The sequence below is a fragment of the Myiozetetes cayanensis genome, unplaced genomic scaffold (assembly GCF_022539395.1).
Source record: "Myiozetetes cayanensis isolate MyiCay16 unplaced genomic scaffold, myiCay2020 scf3, whole genome shotgun sequence".
NCBI lineage: Eukaryota > Metazoa > Chordata > Aves > Passeriformes > Tyrannidae > Myiozetetes > Myiozetetes cayanensis.
The window spans coordinates 34651476-34668986 of NW_026087521.1; the positions used below are offsets into that span (position 1 = coordinate 34651476).

Consider the following 17511-nt stretch of genomic DNA (forward strand, 5'->3'; position numbering starts at 1 on the left):
ATCTTTGACAGCAGATGCCAGGAGGGGTTGCAGATGGAGAAAAAGACAGAGAGAGAGAAAGAGAGGCATCCAAACAGGCCCAAGGACACTGTCAGGTTTCAAGACAAATGCTTACAGAGCACACAGTTTTAGAAAGAGGACAGGTAGCAATTGTAATGTGTTCCCACTGAGTTAAAATAGTTTACTATGTGATAGACTAGCTCCACTTTTTACATAGTATTCACAGCAGTCCAAGAGTGTTGAATAAACTGTGGAAGGCATAGTGTGGATGATGTACCTGACTGGAAAGGAGTTGAAACAGGACACTTAGTGGGCTTTGTCTGATCTCATTGTTAAGGTGTAACTAACTCCAGAACGTGCATGAAACCATCTGTGACATTGACACTCAGAAAAGGCACATCATTTAAGATGAAGAAATTCTGCAAGCCCTATGAAAAGATAATTGGTATCAATTACAGTTTTTCTTATCCAGCTCGAAGGTGAACAAGCCCCTCCCCTCTTCAGACTAACTAGAAAAGTATCTTTTTTTTTTTTTTCATTCCTGAAACGTTTGAGATATCTGAGAACACTAATGTTGTTGCAGTGTTTGATATTCAGATTTCTTTGATGTGCATGCGCAGCTTCTGAAAATGATGAGAAAATACAGAAAGTAATCAGAAAACACCGCTTATACACCTGGCAGCCAATGGGAAGGGACATTGGGAGGGTCTGTGGACATCTATGGGGATATTGAAGAAGACAAAGCTTTCTTTCAGCTACAGTGAAGGAAAAGATTAGGTGAGTGTGGATGGAAGAAAATATGATTGTTTCTCTGCATGACAGGAGGGGTTAGGGAAATTGTTTATTTTTTTGTACCAGTACAGGAAATGTCTTTGCTTATGCATGTATCTGTGGCACGGGAAGAGGCAAAGGAGCGGATTTTTTTTTTTTTTTTGCTTAGGTAGAGGAAAAGGGAAGATTCATTTTTCTGTCTCTTCTATGGAAGGGGATGAAAGGAGGTCTGTCTACACATCTACCAGGTGTTTCAAAAAGGAAAACCTGTGAGATCTGTATGGACTTCAAAGGGGTTGAGCATAGGTAGGACAATTCATTTCAATGCTGCCCCAAGCCGAGCAAATGTTTAGTCATCTATTTTTGGCTGCAGTGACGTTCAAACTGACAAACCAGGAATTCAAAGCATTGTACTCCACTAAGCACGTCGTGCAGTTTGGAAAACAAGGCCAGTACCGCCCCTCACGCTCTCCCTCGTTCTAGGCTGAGGCACTTACGCCTCCAGGGCAATCTCAAAAGCTTTTTTTACCCCACTACCATTTTTTAAAGTTTTCATCCCTCTACACATTTCAGGTTATTTATCCTTCTTCCTACGGGGCCACCTTTGTCCTTCCTCTCTGACAGAGCGACCCCCGCTGCCTGAGGAGCCGGCGATCCCCCGGCTCCTCTCCTTCCCCACGATTCTCACACACGCCGACTTCCCCGCCGGCATCTCCCCCTTGCCCGTGGCACCCACGGGCGCTGTCGGGGCGGGGCCTGGCCGGGTGGCCTGTCCCTGTCCCTGTGCCCGTGCCTGTCCCTGTCCCTGAGCCCGTGCCTGTCCCTGTCCCTGTGCCCGTGCCTGTCCCTGTGCCCGTGCCTGTCCCTGTCCCTGTGCCCGTGCCTGTCCCCGAGCCCGTGCCTGTCCCTGTCCCTGTGCCCGTGCCTGTCCCTGCCCGGCACAGACATGGCTGTGCCCCGGGGTGACCAACGGCTGGGCGCGCTCCCGGGCCCGGCGCGGCCGTTGTGCGGGCTCGGGGACGCGCGGCCGTTGTGCGGGGGGGGGCACGTGCGGGGCCCGAGGGGAGCCGCGGGCCGCGCCGCCTGCGCGGCGGCGGAGCGGTAGGAAGCGGGAGGGAGCGGCAGGGAGGGACGGAGGGAGGGGACGCGGCCGGCGGGGCGGGGACTGCCGCTACCGTGCGCTGTTTGTCCCCGCTGCGCCGCGCGAGGAGGAGGGTTCCGGCCGGCCGGCTGCTGCTGCTCCCTCCTCCGTGTGAGGGGACCAGGGCGACCGGGGCGGGGGCGGGGGAGGTGATGAGCTTGGGCCGGGGGCTACGGCGGCGGCCCGGCTGCTGCTGCTGCGGCTGCGGCGGGAGGCGACGGCGGGCCGTTGGAGGGTCTGTCCGGCCGGCCCGCGGCCAGGGGGATGCAGCGCAGGACGTGTCTGGGTCTGGGTGTAGCTGATCGGAGAAGAGAAGCAGACACCGCCCGGAGAGGCCGAGAAGCAGCGGAGGAGAGCCACCCTGACATGCCTTTTCCTCTCCCTCCTCTCCAGCGGCCATGTTAACCAGAAAACCCTCAGCTAGCGCCGCCGCTGGTGCTGCCTACCCAGCCGGTAAGGAGCGAGTGGGCCGCCGCGATCGCCACCGCTGGGCCGGGCTGCGGAGGCCCGGCGGAGGGGGGACGGAGGCCGGGGGGCGGTCGGGCGCCCTGCGGCTGCCGCCGTAGCCGTGCCGTGTGTGCCGAACAATGATCCACCCCACCTCGCGGCAGCCGAGCCCGGGGGGGCCATCGGGGGCTGCGCGCTGGGCTCCGGCGAGCTGCTGTCGTGCGGGGTGGCGAGTTCGTCTCGGGGGAGTAAGTGGTGGGGGGCCGAGAGAAAACACTTGGGGAAACAACCCAGGGAGAACTGGGGGTCTCCGCGAGTGCCGGAGCGGCCGCGTTTGACAGGGGGCAACGGTGCTCGCCTCTGCTTCCCGCTGCAGACTTGTGAACTCCCGGCGGGTCCCCGGCGGCGCCGGGATTTCGCCGGGCCAGACGGCTCGGTGGGGGGGGGCGGGCAGCCGTCCAGCCTCGAGGCGTGCTCGGAGCAGAGCCGGCTCGTTCTCCCGGTTAGGCGCCTGCCGGTGGCGGGTTAATCTCGGATGAAGGGTTTAGCCGGGCGAGCATGGCCCGCCCGCGCTATTAGCCGGATCGGTGCGTGTGTGCGCCGCGGCGGTGATTAGCTTTTAATGGCTTCTGCCCGAAGCAAGACAGGCGGCGGTGCCGGCCGAGCGCCGGGGCCGCCGCCGCCCCCACGAGGCCCGAGGGATCGCCGCTGCCCTCCGCGCTCACCCCTCTGCTCTCCGCAGGCAGGGCAGGGGACAGCGGCCGCCCGCTGCAGTCTTCCCCAGGCACCGGAGCCGGGGTCTCCCGGGCAGGAGCTGGGACCGGCCCGCCATCGCCCCTCGCATTGCCGCCGCTCAGGGCCAGCAACGCCTCCCACACGGTGAGCCCGGGCACGGGGCGGGGGGTGGACGGGGTGCGGGGAACGAGTGTCTGGCCCCGGGGTTTCGCCGCGCCGTCGCCGCTCGCCGGGTGTGCCCCGTGGAGGGACCGAGCGCTCACGGGCACCCAAGAGGCTCATGGTGCTCGCGTCTCATTTCTGCAGGCTCGGATGAAATGTGCGTGTGTGCTGCGAGGTTGGGACCCTGCCACTGCACACACCGCTTTCTCTCGCCCCAGCCCCCCTTTCAGTCTCGTTTTGTGTCTCATTTTCAGTGACAAATTCGATCTTTCACACTCTCATAGAGGAGCTGTTCTGGTAGATGCATTTTTTGAGATGACATTGTTTTGGCAATGAGGTTAGTCACTGTGATTTAAGGGTTGCATGAACTGTGGTGAAAAATGAAGACTGCTTTCTTCTTTATATGTCTGATTAGCTCAGGCCGATCACAGTCTCTTCCCTAGAAATAGCTATCACTGTGCTCAGGGACAATGATTGGATGAATCTACTTTTATTGCTGCAGTAGTTTACCTATAAAGAAATAACCACTGATGGCATGAAAAGGATGTTATTTTCTGGTTCTGTGATACCTCATATTGTCTCCCACTCCTAGTTAATCTACTAGGAATGAAACTTCCCAACTATGCCACTATATATGGATAAGAGAAGATATCTCTGTCCTGAAGGCATGACAGAGTAGAGAGAGAGGGGTCTCTATGCTGTGATGTTAACACTAAATATCTGAAATTTTTCTTCCATACATTTCCTTTTAAATTATGAAACATTTCATACTGACCCTGAAAGGCATTGATGGCATACTTTTCATAGAATTAATGAGTTCTTTGTGGAAGCTCACATACTGTCTTTGCAAACATATGGCAGAGCTTTAAATGGTAATGTGACTATGGGCTGGTGGAAGGCAAAACTATGCGTTTAGATATTAGTGTTTCAGTGACTTTCCATATAGCTTCTGGGGTAAAAGCATCTTATTCAAGTCCATTTATAAAAAGAATTGGCTTAAATTAAAAAGAAAAAAATCAGTATATGTTTGATATTCTCAAAAGGAGTGATGAGTACTCTGCAAATTCAAGGTGGAGCTGCATGCTTGAAATCGACATCATTGTATATTTATGTAGCTAGGGTGTATGTCTGAATTGTTCATTACTATGAAAGGCCGATTTTTTTCATATTTGTATACCAGTTAAGTGCTGCTTGATTTTAGAGTTGGGACAACAGCTTAGGGCTTTTTAAAATAAAATTCTAAAAGAGGGAATGTAGTATAACAGCCTGGACCCCAGTCATGGACGTGCATTTACAGTAGGGCCCACAAATATCAGGGGCTCACATGTAACAGAGCCCAGATTTAATTTAGGATTTGTGAAAGTGTGATGGTCTAGCTATTTATCTGTGACTACTTTCTAATTTTGGAAGTACAGAATTTTGATATTTTTATACATAGATTTTTGTGTATGTGTATTATATAGTGTCTGTGCATAAATAGATACATATGTAAAGATAAAGTCCTTATGAAAGCATTCAAGGGGTGTTCAAGTGTTATATTTCTGTCTCTCAAGTATTTTTATAAGTACATTACTTTGTATGGATGGATATGTTTATATATAGCATTTATGTGTATGTGTATACATAGAGATGAAATAATTATGGAAGCACATGGGATGCTCAGGCATTGTATGACTGTGCTTCATATCCCTCTAGATTCTGAGTGTTCCAAACTCTGCCTTACCTTTGTGATGCAGGGCCTACTCTACAGTATTTATTTAGCCTTGGGTGCTATTACGGAAGGACCTCAGACTGCCTTTCTGAATTTTGTAGGTGGTTATTTTGTGGTTGGCTAACATAACTTTTTGTGGTAAGGATCAGATATGACATCAGAATGCTGGATTTTACCCTAAAAAAAAAAAAACTGGGTAGTATCTGTTGTGTGATCTTACTGTAAACTTAGTCCTACTGACCTCAGCTGACACTGACAGATTGAAACCATTGGTTTGACATCCCACCACTTCCTCCATTCAGACCTATTTGAAATGAAACATTTCAGTTTTCTTAAATGATTTTCCTTCTTTATGTGTGCTTGCTTATTCTCTTTTCATCTCTGTTGTATCTATGTGACTTCTCTAATAGCTAAAAATTGAGTATTTGTGTTTCAAACTTTCAGAAGGTACAGTGTGCTTAAATGGGTGAAGTTGTTGGTATTTGGGTATAAGCATGTGCATTGTGTGTATACTAGTTGTGAAGAGGAACTGAGATTGAGAGTATATTTTGTTTAAGCTGAAGAGTTTTTCTTTTAATTCATACAGAGAAGAAATCCATATTCTTTGCAGTAGAGAGTTGTGTCATCTAGCCTCTAGTGAAACCATGGTCTTCTAGTTTAAAGTGCAATTTCATTGTTTGGTAGATTATAGTAGCATGAGTGGAAGGGGGGAATATGCTGTTTTACACAGGCTTCGTAAAACAGGACAGAGGTTTTGGCTGCAATCTCTGCAAACACAGCACCCTTTGTTGCTAAGCAGGAGGTTGTGTGTTGTACCAAGGAAAGATTTTGTTGATTTTTTTTTAAATCTGGCTTCATCCTAGGCTTATTTGTGTCTGCTTCCATCCCTGACTATCTTTTTTGCCTTATGGTTGAAAACATGAACTTATTTCCAACACATCATCCTTGTCATTTTCTTCTCCAAAGTCATTGTTTTCTCTGTTGAGGGCTTAAGTTCCTGCCTTGATGACTGGAACCTTTTCCCATTCATTCTCTCCTGTTTCATTGTGGTGTTCTTACATCCACTTGACATGCTGCAGTAGAGATTATCTTGCTTGCCTGCTGCTCTACTTGTGTAAATCCCCACCCGTCTGTGAGTCCCTCTCCCAGACTTGTCTCTGTCTTCTGCCTACCTCCATCTCTGTTCTTTCTTACTTGGCACGTATCCCTGCATTCTGCACTCTTGCTGTTTCTCTTGCAGTAAAGCAGTATTAATGATTTTATCCTCCTCTCTAGTACTGTAACAACAACACATTTACAGTGCATGATTCAGTTCCCTCCCTCTTCAAAGCTTTTCTAAGTTTTCTGTACAGCAAGCCTATTTTCTTTTGCCACCATGGTTGAATGCTCTTTCATATACTTTTGCATCAGTCATTCAGTATTAATCTTATTTTTTTAAAATTTAATTTTTTAAAATTAATTTATGTTATAATGGAACAGATTCCTGAACTTTGTTAACATGAGGATCTGGTAGGTCACATGCTGCAAATCTTTATTGTGGGCATCTGCTTTAAAGGAGGTAAAACCAAAGCAAATACCTTCCTGTTGTGGTGTTTTCATGTATTAAATTACAACAGAAATGCTGTCACATTAAGTGAAATAACTATGCAGTCACGACCTGGATTTCACTCTGTCTAGTTTTCTTTGGGTATTTCTCCTTCTATATAAAGCTTGTATCTAGGGGGAATATGAAGCTATCTTAACTTTTAAGGGTGAGGGTGGTGGGCAGGGAGTCTCTGAAATGTATGCTCCAACGATTTGTGACTGTGCTTGCGGGGACTGCAGTACATCTGGGCACATCTCTCATATTTGTATACTTCAGCTTACTTGCATTGTCTGTCCTTTTGGGTTTCATCATGTGTAATAAGTGCAGGGTGTCCCAAAAGTATTCAAACTCAACTGCACCCTTGGAGTCCTAACAGGATGAAAAAAAATTAAAGAATTGGTATCACTCTTGAACCATAGTTCTGTCTGTGAACATATTTGCTATATAAAGTTTATTTTTCAAAAAAATGAGCTTATATGGACCAGATAGAACAACAGCAAAAAATCCAAATGATGTGTTTTTTTCTACAGCTCTTGCTGAGCCACAGACTCAACAAGGGCTTAATCTTTTTTTGGTGTATGAAACTCATACTCATAATAAAACCATTATGATAATCCAGCATTATTATGGTACTAATTAGCAAGTATTTTTAGTTCTGAACAGAGAAATGCTGTTGAATCAAGGAAAAAGAAGACCTTTTGTACATTTCAGGCTGTAATCAGCAAAATAGGCAGTGAAGCATGCTACACCTGATACCATATGCCTCTAGTGTGTGAGACATAGTAGGGCTGAAACTGGCACGCCCAGAAATGCTGTAAAGAGAGGGGTATAGAGTGTAACAATTATTCTTTAATTAAATTACTACTTTAGAACACTCTTTCTCCCTTGTTCTCATCTACGCAAAATAGTAGCAGATAATGACATCTTATTCCTGTGCAGTGTTTCAACAGGCCATCGTGATTGCTTTATTATTAAGATTTATTTTATTTTAGATTCTGATTGACAGCAAAATCTTTTTTTTCTCTGGTTTTGCTCAAAATAAAATGATAATATATAGCTGAATCATGATTCTACCTTGGATAGTTTTATAGGGTGCTAATAATCACAGCAAGTGACTGTTACAAAGATGGAATGTGATACAATTACATAATATTTTAATGCTTTTAAAGTTGGTAAGAGGTATATGCTCCAGTAGTATTCAATCTTATAGTCTTTAGAAGGTCTTGAAACAGACCAGTGCATTGGCTGAGTGTTACTGCAAAGGAACTGTCAATGGGTTTGCCTTCTTATTAGCAAGGTGGACTCATCTTTATGTTACTTCTGTGTTGTTAAGGTCTGTAGTCTAAGTATAGTAAGTTACTGTTCTGCTTCTAAACCCCTTTGTGAAGACAAAGCAAAAAAACCAAACCTCAAGTACTCCCACCCCTCAAATAAAAATTTTGGGGTTTGTTTATTTATTGATTATAGTTTAAGGTGTAGTTTTGTTTTGTTTTCCTTGGTATATCTATGTCAAAGATTAGGTGAATGTTTTCGGCATAGTCATCAACTTCCATAAACTGAACAAACCAAAGTTAAATTGTAAGGTCAGTGTTGAAATTATCAAAAACTATTGAGAGGGAAAAAAAAGTTTCCATTGTAACACTTGCTGTTATGTAATTGATGTTACCAGAAGATTCAGGAAGATGAGTTCTTTGAGTTAAAGCTTACCTGTTATTTCAATATGTTTTATAGACAGATGTGTACATCAATTTTTGAAGATGTGTGCTACAAAAACGTGTAAATCTTAGAAGATGTGGATGGGTTTGAGCACAGGCAGTACAGTATGTAATAAGAGCTCCCAGGTGGTCAGCTGTGTAGGTTGTTGGTTCTGCAGAAGCAAAATAGAAAGTGTTGCTGACCTCTCAGCCTTACGGTTTTGGTTGAAAAGCTTCTGTGTACTGAGAACAGTTTGGTACTGGACTAAGAGGACTTTAGTCCTTTGTAGCTTCCCAAGCCCATTAGTTGTTGTTCCGGAACTTACAGTGTATCACTGTTGAAGCCTATGGAGCTTGTAAGTAGTGCAAACCTGAACTTGACAGCAATCTCAGACACTCAGTAGCCAGAAGTAGATAGGCAGAGCCAAGGGGTGGTGCAAATCTGTCATCCAGCTTGAAAACAGAAGATGTGGTGATTCTTGTGCAGGCAGTACTCTGAGTTGAGGAACGTCCATTTTTCATACTGACTTCGTGGTTGTGATATGTCTAATAGCTCTGAAACTCCTCTTAGGCTTTTTGAAAGAGTAGTGAGCTCTCTTCTTCCCCACAGCTTTTGGAATGGAGTCTGTGCTAGTGTGGTGCCTTTTCTTTCAGGAAGAAAAACAGTGCTACTGTCTGCATTTGCATTCCCAAGCAGCAGCTGACTGAAACTGGCAAAACCGGTCACTTTGGATTTGGGTTGAAGTTGGGATAATGCTGATGATTTCATTCTGCTGCTTAAAGAAAAAGAGCCAACCTTTCAGCAGCAAAAGAAACCATGAGACTACCTGAAGGCGTAGGAAGCAGAGCTACATGATATAGGCTTTAGAATGTGTTTGTAAACACACTGTTACAAAAGTCTCTTTTGAGAGAAAATAAATATTCGGGCTTTTCTCAAGCCTTGAAGAATTTCTCAGTGCATATATTGACATAAACAGTGCTTAGGAAGGGTAGAAGATAGTTAACTCAGAAAACAGGTGACTTGAGAGAAAAAAAATTAATTCAAGATGTGAGCTGTGGCAATGAGTACTTGGATTAAGAAATTCTTAAAGATGGTTTTCTCTGGTGTACTCTTTCTACTCATTGTCTTCATTAATGTTGTCTACTCCCAGTTTGTGCAGATATGTTCTGCTTTGTTGTTCAACTGGTGCTGCAGAAGAAATGTTTGTACCTGGAATTTCCTAGCTTGAGTCCTTGTATAATTGTATGGTTACTCTACTGCTTCATTATGCCTTTCTTACACAGTTCTGCAATGCTGCACATGCTGAACCTCTGACATCTTACTAAACTAGATCTGGTCCTGAGATGGGTGATTTAGCAGCTCTTGGGGCCGATTTTTTTTCTTTGCAGTAACTGTTGTTCATATAGAGGATCAGGGCAAGCTTCAGGAAACTACTACTGCAGTGCACCTCAAACTTGACCTGAAGGATTGCCTGTAGGCATGATAAGCTGATTAAGTCCTCTTGATGATTTAATTTCTCGTGCTTTTGAGACATCAAACTAGGAAGGGAATTCTTGTTGATTTCCTGTACGTCTTCACTGTGCTTAAATGTTACAAACATCTTTGCTCTGAAGTGTGATTGTGTGGCAGTGCTTTCTGTGAGGTTGATGAGATTCGATAGTGTGAGCCTAAATTTCTCTGCAAACAGACATACACAATCAAATTTCAATGATGAACTAAAATGAACCAGTTATTCAGTGTGAGTCAAAATGGAATCAGAAGAGCAGTGAACGTGACAGAAGCAATCCCTGAGAACACGTTTTCTTATATTATGTGTTTCAGAGCTGCAGATTTCAAAATATTGTCCAAAGGTGAAGCCGGTGTCCAGCTGGCAAGTCTTTGGGAACAAGTTACTGAATTTGCAAAAACAGACTTCTACCATATCAAACTGATGCCTTAACAGAAGCACAAAGTATGCTCGAGTCTGCGTTGCATGGCCGGGTTTTCTCATTAGAAAGCACTTCTGTTGCAGCACAGATTTCATTGCCTTATATTACAGCACACAACTGTCATATTCTGATTTCATTTCAGCAACCTTAAGTGAACAGGGAATGTGTTATCCTTAGCTGTCTACTAAAAATAAGGTTCAGTTGAAAAGTGCTCTCAGTTCTGGCTTGATATCTGTCTGACACATCAGTGAACTTTTTGTTAGTAATTTGGCATAAATATTAAGACCGGTGAATCAGCTCGAGAGACAACTGGGGAATTCTTCCCACATTTGTATAAGACCAGACATAAGACAAATTAATTATCCTCTACTTTAGAGCAAATGAGGAATTCTAAGGACAACTATTTTAATAGCACCTATATACTTGTAAATTTCTTGTTTCTCCTTAAAAATAACAGGTTTAGTGCAATAGTTGTTTGTTTGCTTGAAAATGCTTAATGCTTCTATTTATTCTCTTGTGAACACTGTCAAGAACAAATGTAATTTCTAAAATCAACTAATGCTTTTTTCCCGTCCCTTTAAAATCGAGTTACTTTTATGTTCCTCAAGGCAATGATTTTCTTTCTACTCAAGTGTGCATCAGGCCTCAAATCTCAGTTAAAAGTTATTGTAAGACTGTTTTGGGAAAGTGCTAAACGCTATGCTTATTCTTCATTGATAGAAATGTTTTGCTGAATCGTGACTCTCTCAGTTGCAAGCCATAAATGACATCTCTTGAACTTCAGAAATTATCTTTTTCTCTTTGTCCATGACACAGGACATTCCTTATTGCTTAAAACTATATCTGGAACTTTTGATATACAGCAAATTTAGGGACAAATTAAAATCCCAATTTCTGAGAACAGGTGACTGGGAGAACCTTAGCCCTGTAAGTTCTAGCAGGCATTATATATTGATCTCCAGAGTGGGTGAAACAGATATACTATTTTCTACAAAGTCTGATGTCCCTCAAATGTGCATCTTGATGTTACAGGACTGCTGCCTTGAAAATTCCTTGGAGAAATTGTTAGCTTATCATGGTAGCGCAGTGATTACCTTGTTGAAAACATTTCGGAGAGTCATGAAAATAGCATTTGAGAAACAAAGATTGTGAAATTTGATAGCATCCAGCAGTATCACACTATATGTGCTATATTTCTTAGATTGTCTGCAAACAACTGACTTCTAAGAAAATACTTCATTTTGAGATTATTTAGGCAGAATGGTGTGTTGCAGAATGAATGTTGAAGCATAGAGCTCATGTCTTTCTTGTTAACTGTTAATTTATTTTTGATTCTAGGTTGGAGGCAGTAAGCACACAATGAATGAGCACCTCCATGTTGGTAGCCATGGACAAATCCAGGTTCAGCAGCTCTTTGAAGATAATAGTAACAAGAGGACGGTTCTAACAACACAGCCAAATGGACTTACAACGCTAGGCAAATCTGGATTGCCAGTGGTTCAGGACAGACAGTCAGAGAGTGCTCACAGACGACAAGGAAGCTCCAGCTCTTTAAAATCTACAGATGGAACAGGCAAGGTGAAAGCCTCTGTTATCACACCAGAGCAGGCAATGAAGCAATACATGCAAAAATTAACAGCTTTTGAGCATCATGAGATTTTTAGCTACCCTGAAATATACTTCTTGGGTCCAAATGCAAAGAAGCGGCAAGGCGTGATTGGTGGTTCAAACAATTGTGGGTATGATGACGACCAAGGGTCTTACATACAAGTACCCCATGATCATATTGCATACAGGTATGAAGTCCTGAAAGTTATAGGGAAAGGAAGCTTTGGGCAGGTGGTGAAGGCCTACGATCACAAGATGCATCAGCATGTGGCACTAAAAATGGTGAGAAATGAAAAACGTTTCCACCGCCAAGCTGCGGAAGAAATTAAGATCCTGGAACATCTCCGGAAACAAGATAAGGATAACAACATGAATGTTATTCACATGTTGGAAAACTTCACATTCCGCAGCCATATCTGCATGACATTTGAGTTACTGAGCATGAACCTGTATGAATTAATAAAGAAAAACAAGTTTCAGGGCTTTAGCCTGCCTTTGGTTCGCAAGTTTGCCCACTCAATTTTACAGTGCTTGGATGCTTTGCACAAGAACAGAATCATTCACTGTGACCTTAAACCTGAGAACATTCTGTTGAAGCAACAAGGTAGAAGTGGTATTAAAGTGATTGATTTTGGCTCAAGTTGTTACGACCATCAGCGTGTCTACACTTACATTCAGTCACGGTTTTATCGTGCACCTGAAGTCATCCTTGGTGCTCGTTATGGGATGCCCATAGATATGTGGAGCTTGGGCTGTATCCTAGCAGAGCTTCTGACTGGTTATCCACTTTTACCTGGAGAAGATGAAGGAGACCAACTGGCTTGTATGATTGAACTATTGGGCATGCCTTCTCCAAAACTCTTAGATGCATCCAAGCGAGCCAAAAACTTTGTGAGCTCTAAGGGTTATCCCCGCTACTGCAGCATCACAACCTTGTCTGATGGCTCTGTAATACTTAATGGTGGACGCTCTCGGAGGGGAAAACTGCGTGGCCCACCAGAGAGCAGAGAATGGGGTAACGCATTAAAGGGATGTGATGATCCCCTCTTCCTTGACTTCTTAAAACAGTGTTTAGAATGGGATCCTGCTATCCGTATGACACCCAGCCAGGCTTTGCGGCATCCCTGGCTAAGGAGACGGTTGCCAAAACCTCCAGCTGGGGAAAAGGCCTCAGCAAAGAGAATTACAGAGAGCACTGGTGCTATAACATCAATTTCCAAGTTACCTCCGACTTCAAGCTCAGCTTCAAAACTGAGGACTAATTTGGCACAGATGACAGATGCCAATGGGAATATTCAGCAAAGAACAGTGTTGCCAAAACTCGTTAGCTGAGTTTGAAAACCCAATGCTGTTAATATGAGAAATACAATGTGGCTGAGCCTTATTTGTATGAAAAATTAGCTCAGATATACATTTTTATTTGCTCAATAAATCTATTCATTTGTATCTTTCAGCACTCATTTTAAATGTAAGAAATGTTAATTTGTTTTTATAAAAACACGGGGACAATGCTTTAAGTTTTTATACTTATTTTTTAAAATGTTTGTCTTCTACAGTACAATTAGCCTTACTGTAACTAGTGTGACACAGTAATAAACATCAGTGGCAGGCCACTGGTTACAACATGACTGTCATGCATTGCAGCGTGGTATCAAAGGTATTAACCTTTCTCTTCCATGACTCATTAGTTTTCACCTGGGGTAAATTTGGAAGACTACCTTTTGGATTTTATGGGTTTGGTCTTGATTCTGTGAACACTTACACCTATGACTGACTGGACTCCAGGGAGAACACTCAAAGAATACAGTTAAGCACTTGTAAACTTGTCATTTGAAGTGGAGCCATAGCATGTTACATTGTCATTTTCTGTGTGGTAGCCCAGAGAAAGTAGTGGTATCACTAATGATATCATCACCTCCCATGTAATGCTTTCTCTATTCAAAAGTAATTAGCTTTGATTAAAATGAACATTTAAATATATTGCAAAAAATAAGAATGCCAGGGCTAAGATGACTGTCTTAACTTGCATGCCATGTGGTACAGTAAGAGGAACGGGCAGCCTTGGAAAGCATGAAGGTGGCAGTGGGTTCCTCTGAATTTGAAAGTGACAGATGAGTTGGTAAAGCAAAATGTTCTGGACTTTATTTCAGGTCTATAACATTGAGCATTCTCACTGAGGTTCTCCTTTTTTTTTTTATTTCTCTTTCTTTCTTCTCTTCTGTTTTTTTCTGATGTGCAGCTTGGTCTCCCAGAGTCACATAGGCAGAAGTACTCATTCTGTCAGTTTTATACTGTAACTTCCAGACTGTTATACTACATGTATTTCAGGATTGCTTTTACTACTTCTGACAGTGTTTGAGTGACTGTGAATTCTCTGGTACATTTACACTTCAGATCAAATCCACATGTAGAGGCAAACACAATGTTACAACATTGCTCCCTGTAGAGGAGTACTTCACCTTAGGCAGCTTAACTGTAGAGGGAAAGATCCTCAGTGGAAAGCTTTTAAGTTGAAAGACACCATCCTAGATACTTTCTAATATGGGAGAATCATCAAAGGAAAGTTGAATGCTTGGAATTTGATTTAATCTTTGGCATCTGTAGCTGAAAATTAACTTTGAAAGAACAGTTAGAGATATGTGTAGATTTGTTTGTGTGTGTGTGTGCTAATGCTTGGTTTTTCTTTCTTTTAACTGCATTCATGGAAGAAAGATGATCTTTACTGAGGAATAAGTATCTAGACCTATGAAAGAAGTATTCACACGTTGTAGCATGTTTTCAACAGGAACAGTTCGAAATCTGAGATCAGTATTTTAATATGTACAATAGCTGTGGTCTACATTGGATGTATAAAACATGAAAAGGGAATTTTAAATTAAGTAGAAGTAATCTAGAAGGGTTTATGGATGTTAAAACAAGACATACTAGAATGGATTGCATTAAATATCAGTAACTTTGCTTATAAACAACATCTATATGCACATATTTTACTGAGTTACTTGTACAAATTATGAAATATACTTAAAGCATGGTCCCCTGAGAGGCCAAGAAAGTTTCTGGTTAAGTTCTCCTTCATATTCGTTAATTTACCGCTTACAGATTCATTTTTGTTTGTTTGTTGATTTGTTTTATTTGTAATTTAATGTAAGACTGGGGGAGGGATATAAGGACAGAATGACAGAATTCTCAGGAAACATATCGCTGAACTTCTTGCCAAAAAGTCAACACCTAAAGAAGCTCCAAAAATAATTTCTGAGTAGAGGATGGTATTTGTTGATTGATAACTGTAAAAATTAGACTGTCAATCAACCATTTTTCTTACTTTTTAAAATAGAAAGATAATTTCCTGCCTCTAGTCAAATTATTTAGTGTTAAGTGTTCACAACTTTATACAATGTGTGTAAGTGCAATATGTAAACATGTATGAAATCATGTTAAAAATGAAATATAATAATACAGCTAAGAGAAGTGGATTTTAGAATATGAATACCCAGTAAATTATGGTCAGTAAATTCTAAGTCTGGAAAAGAGATATATTAATTCTCATGTAAAATTAACTGACTCTCTTGACTGTGGGAATACAGGACTGTATTTTTCTACAGTAACAGGGAATCTTTACTTTCTCCACCACCTACTTGGCTTTACCACTCCTTTCTACCTTAACTCTTCCTGCAGAAGTTGGGAAATAGGGATGCTGATGTTGAGTGAAAGAAGAATCACCTCCCTTAATATATTTTAAAGGAGACACTGGTACATGTTCCTGCCTTTCATGGCAACTTAAGGTGAAAATATTCATAATATTCATGGATCATTAATGGGCTACAACCACTAAATTTTCTTTTTCATGTAACCTGTTCTTAATGCCAATAATGCATTTATGATCCACCTTGGTCATAAATGCTACCAGAAACCTAAAGGCCAAAATATAGTATGCAGAGCTATTTTTTTAACCCAAATACAGTGGAACTTCCTCTATGCTAAAGGAGCAGCTACATCATGGTTTTTATGTGATGCGGCTGCTTTTTATTGTAGCTTATTTATACCCCTAAAAAAGGAGGGGAGAGGACATTGCCTCTTGCTTTGATGTGATTTTATTCTAAGGGCTCTGATAATTAGGCTGATAGAAGTTGGCTTGGAAACAGTGCTTAGTCTCACGTTACCATTGTCTAGGGATGTCTGAGCTATTTTCAGATTTAGTAATAGTTGTTGTCTTTGGTTGCAGTCTCGTTTGGCTCAGTTTCTTGCACCACTAGTGTGTTCATTATCGCTTAAGTGTGTTGGAACAAGAGAGTGATGCAAGATATGTAGATTAAGGATAGAGGATGGATTGTGCCCTTGGTGTTAACAATGTGCCTTTTGTTACAAATGCCATGTTGTAGGGCATGCATCTTGGCCTCTTTAACCCTTGAAATACTGGTTAGTAGGGATGAAATTATTTTTAAGTGCTATACCTGTCTTAAAACATCCTGTAGATGATCTAGGCCTTAATAGAAACAATAAGGCAATCACACTGCTTGGGTGGAGAGGAAACTGTTCTTGTAGTATGTCTCATTAAGGGGTTAAAGATGGCCCTTCCTCTTTGGTTGTACTTTAACATCAAATTAATTTTTTTAAATAAGTTTTTGTTATAGTGACACTAGACAGAAATCAACTGTATTTGTAAAAATTTACCTCAAACTCTTTAGTTTTATAGTGTGATTTAATCCCAGGGCATTTGGTATGAACCAAAGTGCATTCCTTTTATATGTGCCTGGCTCTTATAAAGGTGGCCAGGGATTTTTACAATTTGGGTGCAAGGCACTTAAGCCACTTTTAACTTGGTGGGTGGTTTGGAGTTATAAATGACTTCATGGGAATGTTGAAAACACTTAAGACATAAGTAGCATCGGGCAATATTAGAATCTTTAGGAAAGGGTGTGCATTATTTAATGCTCTCCATTTGTTAGTATTTTTTTCCCATCAGTAATATTTGGGATAAGTAGAAAAAGAACTCTTTTCTCAGTCAGCAAAGATTAGAATATTGCCCAGTATAATGCTATGGTAGCATTTAAATAAAATAACATTTGTGAATTATTGTTTCTAGGGGCTTGTACATCTCTGCTACAAATTGTAATTACTCAGTTCAACTGCTACAACTACGTCTAAGCTTGGGTTTTTATTGGGCAACGACTTAGACACGTGACTGTAATATGCTGCAACTGTGTGTACTGAAAACGTGAAAAATGATTGAATGTGGACTGTGTATATATTTATGTATAATTTTCTGTGAGATGCTGCTGTTGCCACTTAACATTAAAGATGTTGTAGTGGGTTTTAATCCTAGTGGCCAGTTTTATGATACTGTATGTATTGTACAGCTGATGACAGGAGTTAAGACTGTTCTAGTGAATATTTGTTACATTTTACTGTTGTGGCCAGAGATCATTTCAGAATAAAATTTTATGTCCTACTTTACTTCTCTCCACTGTACTTTGGTTATTTTTCTGGTTGTAAAAAGAGCCCTTGGAGTGCTGACATTTCTTAAAAGTGGAAAGGCCTTCTCCTAGCCCGCTGCAGTCAGGGGTAGCAGTGCCTTTGCCCTCCAGCCTACTTGCTGGTATCTGTATATAGTAATTACCCGTTGCTGGAGGGTGACTTTTCTGGTGCTTTATGTGTCTTGACAGCCTTGAATATTGCCCAAAGGTTGCTTTTGCCCTGAGGTTTCTGAAGTTCTTCTCAGGACTTAGTA

At 42.2% G+C, this 17511-nt stretch overlaps 1 protein-coding gene across 2 annotated transcripts; it reads left to right on the forward strand.

Annotated features, from left to right (window-relative positions):
• The first annotated feature begins 2102 nt into the window (after nucleotides 1-2102).
• On the forward strand, nucleotides 2103-17237 carry DYRK2 (dual specificity tyrosine phosphorylation regulated kinase 2). 2 transcript variants are annotated; one of them, XM_050325356.1, is made up of 3 exons: nucleotides 2103-2365; nucleotides 3102-3238; nucleotides 11514-17237. In XM_050325356.1, the coding sequence occupies exons 1-3, from the start codon at nucleotides 2311-2313 to the stop codon at nucleotides 13113-13115; spliced, it is 1794 nt and encodes a 597-aa protein (XP_050181313.1). In that variant the 5' UTR covers nucleotides 2103-2310; the 3' UTR covers nucleotides 13116-17237. The 2 variants fall into 2 exon arrangements, with proteins under 2 accessions (XP_050181313.1, XP_050181314.1); XM_050325357.1 differs by lacking the exon at nucleotides 3102-3238 and having other exon boundaries at nucleotides 2104-2365.
• Nucleotides 17238-17511: the final 274 nt, after the last annotated feature.

Excerpts from the sequence above, each read along its gene's own strand:
- DYRK2 (XM_050325356.1), top strand. The coding sequence starts at position 2,311 with ATGTTAACCAGAAAACCCTCAGCTAGCGCCGCCGCTGGTGCTGCCTAC. Across the intron at positions 2,366-3,101 it reads TGGTGCTGCCTACCCAGCCG|GCAGGGCAGGGGACAGCGGC; the intron begins GTAAGGAGCGAG and ends TGCTCTCCGCAG. Across the intron at positions 3,239-11,513 it reads CCAGCAACGCCTCCCACACG|GTTGGAGGCAGTAAGCACAC; the intron begins GTGAGCCCGGGC and ends TTTTGATTCTAG.